Below are 20,488 nucleotides of genomic sequence, written 5' to 3'. Positions count from 1 at the left end.
CAACAATCTGCAGGCACTGAGTGGCATACAGAATTGACTTGGCTGTCTTCAATGTGTGTGTGTGTGTGGGGGGGGGGGGCATAAAAAAAGCTGCTACAAGGCCAAAACAGATGCCTCAATTGCAGTGGCAACTATGCAAAGGGGCAGCTGGAAAGTCTACTTAAATGTTCCAAACATGAGCGTCTTGAATTCACTGTAGTTTTATCTCAAACGAATTAGGACTTGAAAAAAAAAAAAAGAAAACCTAGCCCTCATAGATTTAAAACAGGCACATATTGCAAGAAGGCTGGTGATAAACCAGCAAAAAGTTTAGCCAAGCCTTCATTGTTGTCAATTGTAAGCACACAATACATACAACAGCGATACTTTTGGGAAGCACACCTTGATGTGACCGAGGTTAGAGGCACAGGCTTTCGCCCAGGTGCCGGGGAAGGAGACACCTTTGAGAGGCTTCTTGACAACAGAAACACGCGATTTATTTACATATTTACAGGTGCAAAAAATACAAGGCCTCGAGATGCGCTTTTACAGGAGACAGGACTGGCCGTAACGAAGGCCACAGAGAGAGCCCTGAGCGCAAACGCGACGCGCTTTTCATATCCTCGGTCCGTGCATGCGCCTCTCCTCAAACGCGAACTGTCTGTCCCAGCAACGCTGATGCGTGTTCCCTGCAGCACACCCAGACACCTCTTGCGTTTCTGCTGGACGCATACCACATTTGGCAGGTACGCCAATGAGCGTCTATTGCAGACTGGGTCCTTGCACTGCCAGTCATAACATTTGAATGGATACTGGCAAGCTAACTGGCACCTCCGAGCCTGTGCAGCTTTAGAAGACGGGCCCCATCTGCAATGAACCACTTTTTAGCAGCAGAAGGAAAGAAAACAAGAACACTTCTTGTTTTTTTTTGTTTTTTTTTGCGCACCCGAGGCAATATTCGAACCAGCGAACGTACAATTGAAAGCTGAGCATAATAACTCTTCCGCTATTTACGCACGGTGACAGAAGAAATCATAGCCCTAAATAGTATAGGGGGTGGGAGAGGCAAGGGAGGATGCAAAGGAGAGAGTGAAAAAGAAGATGCGAGAACCATTAGAAAGAGGAGAAAGAGAAAAAAAAAAGAAGGGGAGAAACCAATTGCGTAGAGAGAGCAAAAAAGACAAATATATTAACTAAAAAAAAGCAGGCTTGTGCAAATATTCGAATGCTTCGAATATTTGAAGGAACAGTACTGTATTCAAAGTCGCTTCGACTCGATTTTAAATTATTGAAAATTTTGAAGTATTTGCAATGAACAAATAGTTAACATTGATCTGCACATAACCTCTTGTAAAGGTAATTTCACTGCAGCATAGAATGCTATGCCGTGAAAGCACCTATCCAAGGGAATTCGCACTGCCGCAAAACCTCTTCAAAGTTTAGGGGGCACTGCAACACTTATTGAATATGGTTGGAAAACGCGGCCAATCGGTAGTCGAGACTCCTGAGAACACGTGAGCCAAATATTGTTGCGCAGCACGAGGCCAGAATTTCTCAATAAATGTTCAAATTCACCTGAAATTTGCTTTTCTTTCACTCGACAAATTGCGCTACAAGCTCAAAAAAACTCATCACAGCCATTGTATCAGCGATTGGCTGATTCGAGCATGGAACGTTGGACGTTACTGGGGCCATGCTCACTTGGACTATAATGGAGTCATGAGTTTGAGTGAGTACAGCTGAGTAATATTACATGAGTTTGAGTTAGAGTGTGTCTGGCTAAGGAAAATTTTGATGAGCTTGAATCCGAGTGAGTAAAATATTTGCGAGTCTGAGGTGGTGAGCCCTAAGCTCAACGTGTATTTCTTGGGTGAGCCTTAGTGAGCACCACCTTTTATTTCTATTCTATGTTCCTATATACCCGCCTATCAGCATAACTATGGACGTCATATTTGCTTACATTGGTAATCAAGTCTGTTCAAGCATACGTCAACACACAACCGTTCATGCAGTTATTGAACAGAGGCGCAAGTTAGGAGATAAGGGGGTCGCCAAGACCTCCCTTCACAAACTCGTTCATGGGACATTTATGGCAAAAATTTCTGATGTGAGTTGCGTGTTTCATAAAAATATTCTTATTGTATTACGACTAGTGATAGCTGTTTGCTCACTCAGACACAGGTCTAATCGCGAGTCTGAGAGTGCCGGACTGAGTAATATGTTGGTAAGTTTGAGCCTGAGTGAGAGTGGTTGACAAACAGTTTAGCGAGTCCCAATTAGTTCTGTTGAGCTAAATTTAAGTGAATTTGAGTCCGAGTGAGTTTCCATGGTGAAACGTATTTCTTGAGTGAGTTTAAATAGGTTCCACTTTTTCTACCGGCCTATGGCTGCTGCTCTCAAACATCAACACTACATCCTTGGGCAGCATTGAAGCAGCTGCAGCCATTCAGCCATCATGCCTGCGATGCAGGATCGATTTACTGAGGCAGGGTCTCGTTTCAGGAAAGGATTAGCCAGTTTTTCACAACAAATGTCAAACATTTAAAAAATGAAAGTAAATTTAAATAAAAGCAAAACAACCACACTGAAACTGCACCCATTACCAAACTACTAAGACAAGCAAAGCTTTGTAATTAAATGAAGTTCTGCTGAACATTTGAAACAAAAACAGTCGCTATAGTAGTTCCAATGCTGGTGTCATCCACAGTGGCAGACTCACTCTTTGCAGGTGTATTTGTTGGCTGAAGCAGATGAGAAGCCCAGTTCACCCATAAGTCATGGACAGAAGCACTTTAGTCATAGTGTGAAAACAATCTCCAAATGTGAGCAGAGAAATCAGAACATCTGATAGATAGAGCTGCAAAAAACAGGATGTCTTGTCTTGTCTCCTAGGAGATCTTGGATGTCCCTTGCAGCTTTTGTTTCTTCTTTTTTTGTCTAGTTGTAGTGCTGTTTATAGCAAGTTCACGATGTATTAACAAGCCTGCATTAACACTTTATATCAGACAGATCTACCCATGCATGCACCAAGGTGGCTGGTCACTGCACCATTGTGGCTGGTGACCAGAAGCAGGAACCCGCTCGCCAACCTAGACGGCTGAGTCAGCCTCCCAAAGGCAGGTCAGGACTAGGACATGATGGCTGGCAGCAGGTCCTTGTTATGGTCTCGTGAATGGTAACCAACATGAGCACTGCACTGATGTTACACGCACATCACAATGTCTAAGTATATGCACTGAATTAAATTCAGGTGATGTGTAAAAACCACTGGCCGCTAACAGCAGCAAAAATATGGTTGTTACTGTTGTGATCTGGGTTTCGGTTTCGGAATGACATGCGAGGATGCCAGGAGGCGCCGCTCTGGCATCCAGGTTTTCAAGGCGACTGTAAATAAAATCAGTGTGTGTTGGGTAACCATGGAGTGCGGTTGTTGTTCTTTCCTTCGGCGTTTCGCGCCAACCCGCGTGTTCGGGCTGGTCGGCGTCCCCGCCGGCCGCGTACGTCTCCGTCGGCCTTCTTATTCTTCTTCTGCTTCGTCGGGACCAGCCAGTCCCCAACTTAGCAGTTACTAATGTTGAATTCCAATGGCGGAGTCGGAGCAAGTTTTTCTGCTCCTTTCAGAGCAAGTGTGTTCCAATGACAGAGTGAGAGCGAGAGTCAAAAGTTACAATGAGAGAGCCGGAGGGGATTCAGAGCGGGAGTCCCTCCATGGAGCAGGAAAAACTGCTCCGCCGAAATCGGTGGAGTGGACCGGAACTCAGCGTGACGCATTTCCTTTAACATGTTAGCCTGCTTGGGGGCGCGGCTGGCGCGGCGCGAGTTGTGTTGATAATGGCGGACGGCATGGACGGCTCGGCTACCTCGGCAAAGCGTGCGGCAATGCTTCTGCTACTCGATAGCGACAGCAGACATCGTGGACAATAGCTGTTGCACGCTTGGCGTGATATCCATTCCACACAGGTGAATAGCGCTGAACAAGCAAACGAACGATGTGGCGATGCTGGTAAACTACGTGGGAAACAGACAGCGGAAAAGACCACGCGCAAGGTATCCTGGGTAACGCTGCAGCTTCCGCCTTGCTCCAGCAGGGCGGGTTGTGTTCTGATGGCGGATTTGGAGGATTTGCTATACGCCAGAGTCGAGTGCTCGCTCGCGAAGTAGGTCGGCTGCACCGACTCCGCCATTGGAATTCAACATAATATGAACCATGACTATATGCCTGTTGGTCCGCGGGCATAACTGCCTGTACCATGATATGAAGCAGCTTTGTGCAACTTCACATCATGGAACATTTCTCTATCCGTCACCCGAGAACGCGCTCTGTAGCGGTCAGGCTCCGCCCAGAGACTTAGACCGTATGAAACTAATACAGGCCATGCTGAACTGCTGCCTCAAACTGCAGCCAGCCTAATGGAATCAAACTTTGCCATAGCAAACATTAAGACTTTTACTAGAAATGATGCTGTTTTCTAGGGAATGTTCAGAATATTATCTATTTGTTAATGCATTAAGAACATCTTACATTGTAATACAATCACATAAAATTTATTTACAGTTGGAAAAGTAAATTTTCACCAGCTGCCCGTATTAGCTTTCATTTTGACGAAGTATGTGTTTCCACATAGCACAGCTTAGAAAATGAAGTCAGGCATTCAATCACAAACAAATCTTCATCTGAAAGGGACGCCAAAGGCAAAAAATTTCTCCCGTTCGAATGATCAGTGAAAGTTTAAGAATGCCTAAATGTCAGTATTATCTACAGGGCTTAGTTCACCAAGAAAGAAGTAAATGTATAATAAGGCTCGAGGCAGCCATGCAATATTCTGCTAACTCTGTAACTCTATAAAATGACATAGTTGAGTCCCAGAAAAAGTAATTACTGAAACTGTCCACAGTAGAAAAGGCAATTTCAGCACATTAAAATCTCGTATGAAATGCTTATTTTTTTATATGCAAGGTTTAACGTCTAAAAACCAGCATATGATTATGAGAGACACCGTAGTGGAGGGCTCCGGAAATTTCCACCACCTGGGGTTCTTTAACGTGCACCCAAATCTGGTATGAAATGCTGCTTGGTTCCTTCTATTTCATTCTTTGAACTAAGAGCCGCCGACAAGACTCGTGGCTAGCTTCAATCATCCCCCAAAAACGGGGGGGGGGGGGGGGCAGTGAAAGTTCTCTCAAATTAGCTACCTGTGCCACAGAAGCTTCTCCAAAGCTACTGACTGGTGTCTGCTCATAATAGCTAAACTTTCCTTCTACCACGCCTGCTACTACTGTATTTCACGCCACCTAAGGGACAAAATGTCAAGAAGACCTACTTGGAAAGTGTTTAAATACCAGTTGTAGCATGCTGACCACTTAATATATAACTTCTTTTTAAACAAGGCATTTTCTTAGCACGGAACAAACAGTGCACCACAAACAGTGCACCAACAGTATGCCTTTAGGACCCCTTTAAAAGGTTTCCTGCATTTGTATACCTAAACATCTAAAAAGGTTGCAACATGCTAGGATGCTCATGGTCCCTAAAATATACCACAAAAATAATAACTTTCTGGCCTGCAATATTTACACAATTCATTTTATTGACCGATAGGCATCAAAATTTATTAACGTTTCCTCAAACCACTTAGTTTTTAAAAGCAAGGTGTATATGGTATAATGATTTGCACTATAATCTAGATAAATAATACCTGCTGAAAGTTATCTCACTGAATAACACGGACCAAAGAATGTCATTTTAAAATTCTTTGTGGGGCAGAAGAACTAAGAATGCTAATGATGATGACAGAGTATATTAATAACCTAGAGTTGGAATCTATAGAAAGGTCTCAAATCAGCAGCTATAGAACTATATGGTTTCAATTTAAGGCTGATTTTTTTAATGGTTTAAACATGAAATATTACTTTGGAACAAAAAAGCAACTTGATTTTGGTTTTACCCTGGGCACTTGTGTCACAGAACGAGCGCTAAAAACGGGCGCGTCGCCAAATTCTTGCGATAACGGGCGGGAGAAACACCGCGAGGTCAAAAGAAAAAAAAAAGAAAACAAACAACCAAGGCTCCCCGGGCGCGCGCTCTCCCTTCGGAAGCGTGGCTTCGCCGACGAACCTCCTCACCCCACATCGGCGACCCATCAAGCCCGCGAAATTTCCAGAACGAAAGAGGCGTGGTCACGCCGAGTTGAGTCATCCGACGCGGAGGGTATTGGAACCGTCTCGCCCTCTCCCCAGCCTTCGCTGCGTATCGCGCCGACGAAATGACGAGAACCTTCTGGAATCTCCCGCGAAAGGTGTTTAATCGAGCTGCCGAGACGAGAGAGCAGGAGAAGCCGGAAGTTAGCGCCAGAGTGCGTAGGGATTCCGCCGTGTAGTCGGCGAAGGTTTTGTCCGTAGGGACAAAGCAGGAGATGAAGAGGATTTCCACCTGAGGGGTGAAGGCTCGAGCTACAGGCAAGAGCGCGAGTTTACCGGTATCGAGCGAAGACGCGTGGCAACAGCTGCGTGTGTGAAGCCGACGTGTTTCCGGCGAAGAAGTTTGAAGCTTGGAGAGTGGCCAATTGAAGACGCGAGGTTTCCTGGAAGAGAAACTTCGGCGAGGTTTCCTGGAAGAGAAACTTCGGGGGCAGCGGAACGACAACAACGCTGGACTTTGAGTGAGTGATTCTCGGAAGAGTATCATCTAGACTTTGGTTCCAAGAACTTTGGACTGAATAGGTTTTCTATCTCTTTAGTCTTTAAGTGTCTTGGTTGTTCAATGCATGCGACTGCATTGTAGTGCGTATTGTTGTCTGTGTCCGTTGTTTCGAGTGTGGTTGATTGTACTGTGTAGTACGTTGTTTGGTGTGTGACATATTGTATTCAACCATTGTGGAGTGTGCATACTTGTGTTAGTTCGATCTGCCCTTATTGAGAATATACTTTTGTTTGTTTATCAACTCTCGGCTCTGACTTGTTCTTTGGGCCACAGCCGGCGTCCGCTGGCGCGCCAAAAAGGACCACTTCTAAATTGTCCACGCTTTCGTGGTGCGGTTCGGGGGGCCGATACTTCGGCCCTTGGAATCAGCCCGGCGATCGCCTCCCTAAGTAACGGGACCTGTGTGACAACTTGCATTGCAGCAATAGGGAAATGCACCATCTCATTGTCTGCAAGACATGATATTAAATGCCTGCGCATTAAGGTCTTATCAAAAGCAACAGTGCACGGGTCGACGCCAGATGCAATGGTGAATGCATTAGCAATGGCAAAAACACCACAGTCATAAAAGTTCTCTTGACGCTGTACTGCCTTAGCGTAAGTGGTGAGAGTGTTAGAAGCTAGACTCATTATGTTCATAACTTGAGTTGCTACACTTGGCATTATGTTCTGGTCTAACGAATCATACAAGAAAACACTGTTTGTAGGGGCACCATAATTTGTCACTGTAACCCAATGCCCAGGAATATGCAGAATTTGAATAAAATTGTCTCGCTTGTTAAATTTCAAGCTTTCCCCAAGAACATCCTGATAATTGCACAGACCAGAAAACTGACGCGAAATAATAAATTACGCTGCATTTACGATTGCATTTGACAGCAATCCCGTGCCTCGTAAGGCCACTAAATCAGAACTTATTTCGTACGGGTTGCAATTTTTTGGTCAACAAATCGCGTCAGCTATGGGGTCACTAGTTTCTTCCACTGTTCTACCAACGACTGTCGCAGGTACCTTCTCTTTAAATTGAGAGTTTTTCAAAACATGCAAACGTAGTCTTTTTTCTCCCCGCTTCGTATCATGTGCACATCTCTTACGTGGTCGGCCGCGAGCGGATTTAATTAGAGGTATGCTAAGCGCTGTCAGTTGCTGTGCAATATCACTAGGCGAAGAGCTAGTGTCCGATGTCTTTGCTAGAACCTGACATACCTTATCATCATGCGAGGCTATAGTAAAGTTAATTACATCTTTTGAATCAGATTTAACTTCACAAGATTGCTCTTTCAGTTCCGATTTATCTTCTGTGGAGCCCTTCTTCGTAGTGTCATCATCTACAGACTTGGCCAATAGATAGTCGTTCAGGTCTACACTCCACGAATTACTTAATTCTTTTGACTTTTCTAAGCCTTTTCCTTCCCCACTAACTTGTTCATTACTTTGTGCTACTTTAGGAAGTGGTGAATCATGTTTCTTATTTCTAGGGTAAGTAACAAGATTTTGGAAAAAGTCCTCACACTCGCTCAATTTTTCGCAAAGCTCAGTTGCGCTACATTGGGCTAGTACATTAGCAGCTTCCTTTGAAAGTTCCAACAGACGTGCTTATGCATATTTATATCTGGCCTCTGAGTTATCAAGTTTTCGCTGTACCTTCTTTACCATGCTTGTGGTTAAAATGCTTAGTTTGTTATGGTGACACTGTCTGGTCAGTTTGCACAAAATCAGATTTAAGCCAGCACTTTGACACACAACTTTCATCAAACAGTTCCATATTATTTTTTGATCTAGCTACAAGAATGTGCCTGCAGGGCAGCTGGTACTGCATGTTAAATGTGCATATGCATGTCCTCATATTATTAGTAACTTCATAAAGCTTACTGCCAACAAAAACGGTGCATTTGCCATCAGAGACAACACAGTCTCCTGGATATTTCATAAACAGCCCATATTCTTTACATACCAATTTTCTAGCATATTCGGTGCATTTTGCTGACACTTCAGTGCAAAACTTATCAGTCTTACGGGTGTCAATGCAAGTTCTCATTTCTTTATATTGCGTATGGCTGAGTGCGAGAGCATGATGGGTCACATACCTTATCGGAGCTTTCACTGCTTCCACTAAGTGCATGTCACGTGTTAGATCATTTTTTAACTTTTGACTATGACTTTCCATTCGATTGTAAGTATTATTTCTTAGACTACATGCTTTTGCACGATAAGCATGAACCCACATGATCTTGCAGCTGTGCCAATTTTTATAAAAGTACTCCAGGAGGGCTTTGTCATCTTCAAGTGCTTTTTCCAAGTCCTACAAGTGCTCTTGATATATATCTACAGTATGTGCAAAAACCAGTTTCGTAATTATATCTTTAACATACTTCTTATCTAGACTGATTGACTTATGCTGCATCCCTTTGGTGTGTAAGTACTTTAATACGTGCCACGAACACAAAAAGATTATACATTTAGGCAGAAGCTACTTAACTACATTCATTTTATTTAAATCTTTGTCCATTACCACAATTTTGCTCTTCTGCTCTACGACAGGATTCAAACAAAGGAATGTCTCTAGGAAAGACTTTAATATTTCTGATGTCTCCCGCTGAACAAATGCATAACATACAGGCCTCCCATGGCTTGTTCCATCTTCACACACACAGAATCAAAAGCAAGATATACCCTTCTTTATTAACTTTATATGTACCGTCAAAGAACAACACTTCAGGGTATTTTTCTAGTAACTGGGCCATATGCTCTGATTAAAGCAATACGTACAAGAGACTGTTTTCTGTATTTCAATATGAACCTTCCACCCAGAGTTTTCAGAAAACAATTCGCTGAGTTTTTCTAACAGAAGGGCTTCATGATGAGCATTGTCCTGAATTTTTTTAACTGTTCCATGCTTCATGTTTATAATATCACGAGAAGTAACGTGTTTTCCCGGTTTCCTCAGAATGGCATCCTTTAGGTCTTTAGGTTTCACATTACAAGAAATCAAGTCCGGAAGTTGCTCTTTTTCAGAAGCACTTAATGCACGATTATTATTGTACCATACAAAAATCTCGGGATTTACTTTATGGTTGTGCACATCCTCTAAATTTACAACTTCATAATAGGGCTGTAGAGAAACCCGCAGCGCAAGCTTAAGTTCAACGTTGCAACCTGTACCGTTAAAGCGTTGATTGGGCCGAATATTTTGTCCCGTCGGATTTAGATACTTTGCGTGGCAACAGACAAACTTAACTCGAACATACGGAAAGTCTGCTTTGTTTAAATCTTTCTCAATACACAATGGGTTTTTATCTGATCTTTCAATACGCATCGGATGGAACCCTTCACTTTTCCATCTTTCAAAGCTAGCTTTAAGCTCCTTATAAGGGCTGAATTTGCTCTCTACAGAAAGATTTCCTCCACCTGTGCAAATATGGCTGTGTGACTATTTTGCTGATGTTACTTTCAGCTCCTGTTCAGGGTCTTCACCACGAGGTGAGGAAGTACTGCTGTCAGCCGCATTGCGGTCCTTGCGCAGAACCACACCTTCTGACTGGGGGCTCATCGTGGATGTTACACCGCAGGCGTCGGGCAGCCCACAGTCAAAAGCTGTGCTCTGCTCAAAAGCAGCAGAGCCCAGTGGCACGGCAGTATGCCCAGTCATCTTCACCTTGTGGTGCACACTTGCACCATTGACAAGAGCAGGAGAAACTGGTTTCTTGTTACTACGCCCTTTCTTATTTTCGACTCTAACCTCCTTTTCTACACAGGGATCACCACGAGGTGTGGAAGCGGTGGTGTCAGCCGCACTGCTGCCCTTGCGCAGAACCATACCTTCTGACTGGGGCTCACCGTGGATGTTACGCCGCAGGCGTCGGGTGGTCCACAGTCAGAAGGTGGGCTCTGCTCAAAAGCAGATGAGCACAGTGACACGGCAGTACGCCAAGTCTTCTTCACTTTGTGCTGCATCCACACACCACAGACAAGTGCAGGAGCACGCACAGGGCGCCGTTTTACTTGAGTGAAAACAGTCACAGCTGGAGCCCTGGTGCTTGCCACTGCAGTTATTGGCAGTGACCCATGAGCAGTGTCTGCTTCTGCGACCTTAAGTGTTACTGACATCGCACTGTGACATTGTATGGTAGCAGAATCAGACTTCCGTGCAATGTCCGACCACATTTCCTTGCATGGAGATGCAGGGGCTGCAACAAGCATAGGGTCTGTGGAAAGAGCTGGGAAATTAGTTACATTATTCCAATACTGTACCAGCCCTTCTGACTGATCACTGCACTGGAATCGAAGCTTCTTGTGGTCCTTTTCTCTCTGTTGCTGCTGCTGTAACGCTCCGTTGTGGCTTGCCTCAAGGTCCTTGCTTGCTTGCTTGATGGCTGCATGTAGCAGGCACCCCAGCAGCTGAAACACAGGGGAGCTTACTTACAGTTGAACCTCTCCATAACGGAAGCCCTGAAGAATGAAGTTCTCATAGCATTGAAGAAATATAACGTCCTCAATGAGCATTCATTGAATACTACAAGGTGTTTGCTCTCTCTCAACAGCGAAGAAATTTTAAAAGCACTTCACAATACATGTAAGTAATATGCGACTTTTTTTAGACTCCTAAACTAGGTAAGAAAGTAGATGTAAAAAAATTGCAGCGCCGCTCATTTCACAAGTCGGGCACTTGGGTATTTGCCAAAAGGCATTGGTGCAACCATTGCTGTTTACGTTGTTGAACAATGATGATAGCAAAATCACTTCTTTTTCTTCAGGAGAATACTTTTTGCTAATGCTTCTGTTGGCAACTACGTCAGCACATGACACGTAAAGTGCCATAATTTCGATAGATGTTCTGTAGACTGCCTAACTTCTTGCTGACGTGGTTCTGTCCGAACGCATGCCAAGACCTCACACAATTTGCTTACGTGCAGAGTTGTTTGGCATTTCAGCTTCAATGAGGCGACACCAGACGCTGTTGATCTAAATGACTTTGTGTGAGCTGATGGCGACCTGATTGCATGCGAGGAGTTCTGCAATGTTGCCAACATCCGAAGTACATGCCACAGTGGAAAAGTAAGAAGTGTATGAACTGGTCTCCAGATTTAGTAGGCAAATCAATAAACCTGTGCTCTTTCTGCAATAGATGGCACAATCCGTAGTGAGCTGTGCACCAGGGTCTCGCCGGCTTGCCATATGTGTATATAAGGAAAGCGCAGCTGAACATTGAGGGCAATAAAATGGGTTTGTTGACATTTTTTCCCCTTAGCCGAAGTTCTTGCAATCATCTGCTCATGCTATGAAAGTAGAAACAAATGTAGGCTGTCGCCACAGGCACGGCTGTCATGCACAGATACCTATGCGCGCACACCAGTTACAAGAAAATGCCTGAAAAAATCAACATACACATTTGTATAATAGGCACGAGCAACATGTATGCCCCACTAGAGGGATGGTTTTATTCTGTAGCACAATGAAGCTATAGGGAGAGTCAAAGCTGGTTTTTGTTTTGCTTTTTTTTAATTGAATATTGGAATTTACTTTCCGTATTCTAGACGTGTACTCTTTAAACACTGAAAGTGTTATTTACGTACGTCGACAACTGCCGGCTGCTGTACCCACACTTACTTTTGTAAGGGCCTGTGATGCAGTGGTTTGTGTCGTCTTGAGTTGTAAAATAGTGCCTGTACATCCTCGCAGGACCAGTGGTTTAGCTGGACTCACACTACTCACATATTCAAGTAATTTCTGTTACAAATATATTTTCTAACTTTGCCAATTGTGTCATTGCTTATGTGAGCATGCATGAGGCACCACAGCAGAGCACGTCACATCACATAAGCTGCACAGACTGCAGTGAAACAAAACTATGGTTAACTAAGACAGTAAAATACATGCAATACCTAGAGAGGAGCGGTAGCGACACTCGATTAAAAATATCAGCCGAACCAATTGCTTCACTGCACTTAGCAGCTTGACATTTATTGCAATGTTTTCTCACATTGGTCGGGTATGCCAGGTAGAGAACTTTACTGGCACAGTGTCCCTTGACAATGTCCTCAGTGTCCCTTGACAATGTCCCTTTGCGACATGTTCCTCAGGACGTGTTCATTGTAGTGTGTTGTTCATTCTTTGCACATGCATTTGAGCTCGAAATGCTTTTTGCAGGCAAAATCAGTTGAATGAAGGACCTGATCGTTCATGAGGACTGCTCGCTTCACTTGTCCAGAAGATCATCTTTTGTTGCACAAAACAAGGAAAACTTTTTTCTCACATCTTATACCACAGGGTGTATTGCAGCAGGGTACAAAACGTTTTCTCCCAATTATGAACTGCAGACTGTGATGCATTCTTACGAAACCATGCGTTAAATAACTGGGCAGCAACTGATGCTACTTATCATTGAAACCCAACAATTACAGCGAGAGCGTGTCACACTTTTTCACAGTGCTCCCGCGCAGTCTTCTTTACATTACCTTTATGAATGTGGTGTCGCCTGTCTTGTTCTTGCATAGCAGACGCCCTTTCGTGGAGAGAGCGCTTGCTTGCCAGGCAGTGCTATGAGAGCTTGCACACCAGCTGTCAAACTCGTCATAAAATTATCTAAACGAGTGTCACGTTGGCCAATGAGAGCTCTGTGAAGTGCCACATAAGGTATACAACATGTGCAGAGAGCACGCACAATGACTGTCAGTAGAAGCAACAGCTCGCATTGATGCCGCCGACGTATGACGGCGATGTTGCCGACGGCCAATATTAGTGTTTGGGGGAGGCATCTAAGGCTTTCACATTAATAATGCACCAGACGGCATACTTGATAGTTTTTTTGGTGCACATAATTTATAGCTGATACATTCGAGCAACAGTAGTCATTTCGTTAAGTGGTTAGATGCACCAGCCATATTTTGCAGGAACGGCTTGTGGAGGTGTCTGACATACTACCTATACCGCTGAAATAACTACCTAGCAAATTAATGAACTAGCATGCCATTATAAGCGATTCCTTCACAAGAGATCCAGTCGTGGATATAAATATTCACATTTAATAGCACGAAGACCGCCACGCGAAATTGCACGTCTACGTGAGGTTCCTAAACGATGAACGCACTCAACGACTCAGTAGGTCATGTCTACAGTGTTAAAGCAGGCTTTAAATTAAGCAAGCCTTGACATAACCTATACTCATAGTGATAGACTTGCAACTTACATCGCAAAGTTGAGTGGAAAATTTCTGCCCGAAATTCTGATTTGATTGATTGATATGTGAGGTTTAATGTCTCAAAACCACCATATGATTATGAGAGACACCGTAGTGGAGGACTCCGGAAACTTCTATTACCTGGGGTTCTTTAACCTGCACCCAAATCCGTGCACACAGGCCTACAACATTTCCGCCTCCGTCGGAAATGCAGCCGCTGCAGCCAGGATTCGATCCCACGACCTGCGGGTCAGCAGCCGAGTACCTTAGCCACTAGACCACCGCGGCGGGGCTGCCTAAAATTTTTAATTCTGATTCTATGCAACAGTGTCTTTTGTCGTAACTCGTTACACTAAAAGGGCCACTCACCAGGCCCCATACTGAATTTTAGTTAGACAGTGGAAGTAGTTGGGTGTCCGATGAGGAACATTTTCCCACAAAAATTTTTCGAATCTGTTCATCACGAGTGGAGAAAACAGGTTTTTTGAAGCGGTGCGAAACGAAGATGAGAGGAGGCGAGCTCGAAACCCTTGCCGCTCCTCCGTGTAGCTTTCGTCAGCCAAATTCCCCACCCACTCCAGCATCCGACCTTGAGGTGACGTGCACATGACGTGCCCAAACAAGTCCAACCCCCGAGCACGCGAGCAGCGTTGCTTTGTTGACCAGCGTTATTTTGTGGTCTTCTGCCTGTTTCTGCGGGATGGTTTGGAAACGCTGGCTTAGACGTGGTAGAGTAGATGAGCACAATGAGTGCGCGAACGCGCACTCATTGTGCTCATCTGGCACATTAGCCCCGCATCTCGTAGCATTTCACGGGAAAAAAATGAAAGAAAAACGCGCACAATTTTTTATTGCGTCTCATTATTTATTTCAACATTTGTTAATCTCCTAAAGCAAAAAATGCATAAACTACGCATGTTGTGTTAAATAATTTTTTCCACGTCACGTGGTATACTGTTGACTACGTCAGAGCAGACTCGTCTACGTAGAGGACCAATGTCACTGCATTGCCGTGTACGTAGGGCCATTCCTGCCCCTACGTCATGCCCTCGATCTCTACAGGTGCGCCGGCAGGGGGGAGTGGGAACAGCTTTCATCTTGAAATTTGACCCATTTCCGTGGCGCGTAGCGTTGCAAAGTTTGGCAGTCGTGATCATGAACGCGTCGTCTACGCATTGCGCTTGTCAGCTCAAAATTGTCAAACCTGGTGAGTGGCCCTTTAACAGATGGCATCATGAAATGCTTTCGGTCGACACGACTTATTCTGGCATCAGAAGGTGCAACAGGCACCGATGGCATCCAACAGCAAGGTCATCCTAGGGTGAAAGGTATTTCACAGATCAACGCGCACTAAAGGACAAGTGCATATCCAAAAACAGATGCGTTGTACACCATCGAATCCGTGCTTCTAAAGCAAAGTTGGTAATTGAGAGTGGCTGTAAACAAACGAGGGCTGCGAGCGGTCTCACGTGACAGCATCTAGCCACAACCAACTCGGCGCCAGCATCGGAGAGGTTCGAGGAGAGAGAAAGAGAGGAAGTGTGCTCTTAACCACATATATATTGTGACTTAACGAAGTTGCAGGGGTGTTCGCACACCTCTCCTACTGGGCGCAAATAAAAATGAGGATGACAACAAGAGTGAGGAAAGCCGCAAAGCAAGTTTGGGCGAAGTTGTTGACGCTTTTAGCAACGCTCGCACATTCTTTAGCACCCACGACTATGACGAAGCTATGCAAAGCGTACTAAGCGGTCAGCCATCAAACTCCTTCAAAGCAATGTCATTATATGAAACAGAACAAGGTCACCAACAACCTTAAATAAATTTTAATTGTGCTGTGTAAGTGCAAGATTTGCATATTTTTCAGTTCTCGCTGCAAGTAAATTGTGACAACGAACAGAGATTAAGGGGCTAGACTGTACAGCAGTTGCAATAGTTGAAAAAAAAAAAAAAAAGCTAGGAAACTTCCGTGCACAAACATTTGTGGTGTCTCACATATCATGTTACTAAATTCATGTTTCTGTTGAGCTTGTGTGGGTTCCGGCTCACTTACAGGTAGCAGACAACATCATCGCTGACTACCATGCCTGAGAAATATTAACCTGGGCCGAGCAAGAACCGCAAGAGCTACTGCACCCGGGTACCGGCCTTCAGGACATTACTAGGTTACACCAAGAGGAATGGTGCAAACTGCCAGAACCGCAGGCCAAACTGGCCAGGCAACAGCAGACGATCCCACATTGAGCGCAGGCAGGATCGCTTAAGCATCGAGTCTTATTTACTAATCTCGTTCCCTTCCTCACATCAAACCCTTTAATTTACTTCATTTCGGCATGGGTTTTGCAAGAACTACTCATGCGAAAGAACACCAATATTTTTTAACCATAACATTTCCTCTACTTTTAACAAAGGCCGTATTCACTGTATTTTTTAAAATTTTACTAATGCTTCTGACAAGGTGTCTCATCGCTTACTACTTCTCCAACTTAGTATTCTTAACATTGACCCTAGCATCTTGAACTGGATAACCATACTCAATTTGCAACTTGATGCTGCATCCCTTGTTGTGATGTAAAGTCGGGCATCCCTCAAGGCTCTGTCCATGGCTCATTGTTATTTTTAATTTACATTAATGACTTACCTACAGTAATTAATAGTCCCACAAAACTATTTGCTGATGACTGTGTTTATGAAATCACTAATCAGCATAATAACTATATTCTTCAATCTGACTTGGATAACATAAAGCAACTGCTCGCAACGGCTTATGTTCTTAAATCCCACTATAAATGCTAAATCATGCATTTATTGCATCGCCCTGACTCGACAAAATCTTCCGGCTATGCCATCAATGACATCAACCTCGAGTAGGTAACATGATATAAATACCTCAGAATTCCGATGGAGGCGTAAATGTTGTAGGCCCGTGTGCTCAGATTTGGGCGCACGTTAAAGAACCCCAGGTGGTCGAAATTTCCGGAGCGCTCCACTACGGCGTCTCTCATAATCATATGGTGGTTTTGGGACGTTAAACCCCACATATCTATCAATTAAATACCTCAGAATTCATATTGCCAATAACCTTTCTTAGCATGTACACATTGAATACATCACTAACAATGCTAACAGATCTCTTTGCAGTGGCGTACCAATTCTTTCGTGAGTGGGCGGGCAAGCCTACCTCACTCGTCACCCGGGATATATATATATATATATATATATATATATACGGGAACTTGTACCATTCCACTTAGATCTTCCGAAACCAGCGAAACTATTAGGATTAAATAAATATTTTATTGTTTTGTTTCCTATACTGCACTATTCTCGAAGTTTATAACTATATATATATATATATATATATATATATATATATATATATATATATATATATATATATATAGAGAGAGAGAGATGGGATATGGCACAACGGGAGCGTTGTCAACAAGGATAAATATATTTATTTCCCAACAGTTTCGGGAGGGGTCTTCCCTTCATCAGGGGATGAGTTATACTGACATGAGCTTCCGAACTTCGTTGCTGCCACGGAGGAAGGAAAGGTATGAACCATATGTGGATGTAGACGGACAGTTGGCTTCGTTCTCAGTGTTGACAGTGGTTGTTCCTCTTTTTTACTTTCTTTTCTTTCTTTTTTTTGTTTTTTCTCCCCCTTTTTTTTTCTTTTTCTAGTTCTCTCTCACTCTCGCAAACGTCTTTCAAGGCGAGAGGGACGCGGCAGCAACGAATTTTGGAAGCTCATGTCAGTATAACTCATCCCCTGATGAAGGGGGGACCCCTCCCGAAACTGTTGAGAAATAAATATATTTATCCTTGTTGACAACGCTCCCGTTGTGCCATATCCCATACCTTCACGAAGACTAACTGGCTCATTGAATTATTACTTCCACTATATATATATATATATATATATATATATATATATATATATATATATATATATATATATATATATAAATAAGTGGAATATAAATATATTGATTTCCCAACAGTTTCGGGAGGGGTCCTCCCTTCATTAAGGGATGAGTTATACCACGTTATAGCGCGAGAACAAAACGACGACACAGAGATAAGAAGGACACGAAAGACGCGAGCGCTACATGTCTTTCGTGTCCTTCTTGTCTCTGTGTCGTCGTTTTGTTCTCGCACTATAACTATCGTCATGCCATACCAACCAGCCCAAGCTGCCACACTTTTAAGTTAGTAAGGAACTTTACGGTAGACCTTTCGTTCTCACCACGTAAACGTCCCCAAAAAACGTCCAACACGGCGATTCTGCCGCCGTCTATTTATACTTTTTAAGCCAAATCAAGCCGGTTTTAAGCGGCTATTGGTTGAACCGAGCGTTTTGGTCCTCAAAAAGTAAGCATCTAGGGGCTTTACTCAAAAGTACAGGTTCGTGCCATCTGGTGGCAGCAGACGCGGCCCCGCTTTCCGGGCACAAGTCGAGTTGACTTGTGACGCGTCTGCTGCCGCGTCTGCTGGACACAAGTCAACTCGACTTGTGTCCGATATCTAGCGTCGAGTTTCTTCTATAAACAGCTGATGGCCGAACGTCATGCCGTCATAAACACACATGACAATAGTACTGCACGACTTAGATTGTCAGACGAGAAGCGGTTCTGAATGCCTGACGAATGATGCAGTACGTATACGTACTACTAAAGCCCCTAGATCTAGAAAGTAGCGACACTCTCCTCCGCGCGCGCGTTTTCCTCCTCAATTCTCCTCGGATTTCTCCCCTCTCCCGGCCGGCGCGGTGCGCACGGCACGCTGAACCCTCCACTGGCTCGCTGCAGCCGCATTAGATTCAATGCGCGCGCTTGTTTAATCGGCTCCTTGAAGCATTATACGAGAATATGTCCCTTAAGAAAGAGTCGTGACGAAAGTAGGCTTCCCATAGAACATTATGGCAGACATATTTTTTAAGACGATTCGATAAATACGAGCGGAAGCGCTTCGAAAAAATGAGCATACCAGCTGGCGGCTTAGCGGTTTACCTCTCCGTCGCCGCTTCGGCTGTCTGTAACGCGGATGTGTATTAAGCGCATGTAATGTAGGCAGCACATTGTATGGACGAGAACTTGATAAGTGCTGCAGTGTCGCTTTGTAAAATTCATGTTGTGTTGGCGAAAAGCAAGCATAGAAGTCACCGTGCGTGCCTGGCTTCCGTCACGATGAAACGACGAGATATTGCATTCCATTAACTTTGGGACTTACCTCAGTCTGTTAAAAAAAAAAGCAAAACCCACCGCTCAGATGGAAGCTTCTAAGACTATGTTACGCTATAATTAACTCACAGAATTCAGGATGTAAAGTTTATCAGAAGAGAGCCATTACGAAAAGCGCGTACGTGGCTCTTTCTTTATATGAGCATACACGCACAATACATACATATACCAGATACGTAACTTTGCTTCCGTGCGTATGGCTATTTACTTTACGGCTGCTGCCAAGATATCATTGAGCGGTTGTTAATTGACTTATTAAGACGAAAGCCTTAGCTGCCTCATCAAACGCGGAACACACACACACACACGCACCGGCGCAAATACATAGACAAACGCACGCACACACGTCCGCACAAGCACATACACACGCGCGAATACAGACGTACAGAAACGCGCGAACACACAGGCGCACACATACACACACACATAAGCGCACATATGCAGTCGCATACATACACACACGCATACACGCAGGCGCACACATGCACACACATAAACGCACACCCGCACGCGCACACACACACACACATGCGTAGGAATTACACACGTTAATTTACAAATTACACACATTAAGAAAACTAACGCACGCGCTAAAACACAAGAAAACTATCTCAGGGCACAGAGAATTACAAAAAAAGCTCAGCGACTCATTCAGACCCAGCTATATCCATATTTATATGTGCTCGCTATTAAACTGAACGAAGAGTCCAGCGATGCAAAGAGCATTAAAATCTTCGTACGACTTTATCTAGAGATTTAACGAAATCGGTAACACTAACCTCGCAAAGAACGACGTGTTTAGAAGGGGCGAAGTCCTTTCTCCCGATGTTGTGGATCCACTGCTTTCTGCGCACGGCATTCCTATTCCTATCTCCTCGGGGGATATAAAATAATCTTACTCCTTTCTCTGACCTGCTGCTGCACTGGTACGCGCAACAGCCAGGCATTGCCACGAAAAACGAAGCTCACGATTCTACGCAAAAAAAAAAAAAAAAAAAAACCACACACTCAGAGCGGCAGGACTGGCGTGGCGCCTGGAGGGTTCATGGCGTGCGTGATTGACGAAAAGCGCGCGAAGTTTGCTTGCGCGCGCTTTTCGTGACGTCAGGGTCATCTGACTGGGCGGTATCGCCCGCCGCAGCCATTCAGCGCTTGGGATGCGCGGGCTCCGCGAAAGAGGGGGTGAAAAAAGAGGAGGTTGCCGGCGCGCCGAGAGAGTGCCGGCGTGGATAAAGGAGCGTCGCTACTTTCCAACATCTAGGGGCTTTACGTACTACTGGCAAGCAACGCCTCCTAGATTTCCCGTGCCTGCCGGATGAGCGCGAAACACCAGTCATCTATGGCGGCGCTGCCTACGTGAGGGTAAGGGTCTTTGTACTCGGC

The 20,488-nt window shown here is 44.4% G+C and overlaps 1 protein-coding gene across 4 annotated transcripts; it reads right to left on the bottom strand.

Moving 5' to 3' along the window:
- Positions 1-451: 451 nt before the first annotated feature.
- On the bottom strand, positions 452-20,189 carry LOC142772139 (uncharacterized). Of its 4 annotated transcripts, none has more exons than XM_075874271.1 (3): positions 19,885-20,169; positions 10,913-11,077; positions 452-846 (listed from the first exon to the last, which is right to left on the bottom strand). In XM_075874271.1, the coding sequence occupies exons 1-3, from the start codon at positions 20,050-20,052 to the stop codon at positions 829-831; spliced, it is 351 nt and encodes a 116-aa protein (XP_075730386.1). In that variant the 5' UTR covers positions 20,053-20,169; the 3' UTR covers positions 452-828. The 4 variants fall into 4 exon arrangements, 3 of the variants coding, with proteins under 3 accessions (XP_075730386.1, XP_075730387.1, XP_075730385.1); XM_075874272.1 differs by having other exon boundaries at positions 10,931-11,077; positions 19,885-20,167; XR_012886289.1 differs by lacking the exon at positions 19,885-20,169 and adding an exon at positions 16,746-17,061 and having other exon boundaries at positions 452-11,077.
- Between the last annotated feature and the right edge of the window lie 299 nt (positions 20,190-20,488).

This window comes from Rhipicephalus microplus, chromosome 9 (genome assembly GCF_043290135.1).
Source record: "Rhipicephalus microplus isolate Deutch F79 chromosome 9, USDA_Rmic, whole genome shotgun sequence".
Lineage (NCBI taxonomy): Eukaryota > Metazoa > Arthropoda > Arachnida > Ixodida > Ixodidae > Rhipicephalus > Rhipicephalus microplus.
Note: the sequence above shows the minus strand (reverse complement) of the source record. Positions and strands in the feature narration are given on the sequence as shown.

What these genes read in the sequence shown, in the direction of transcription:
- LOC142772139 (XM_075874270.1), bottom strand. Translation starts at nt 20,052, where the DNA reads ATGCCTGGCTGTTGCGCGTACCAGTGCAGCAGCAGGTCAGAGAAAGGA. An exon ending in AACACGTCGTTCTTTGCGAG is followed by an intron (nt 11,078 to 19,884) that starts GTTAGTGTTACC and finishes CCTGTGTTTCAG; the next exon opens with CTGCTGGGGTGCCTGCTACA.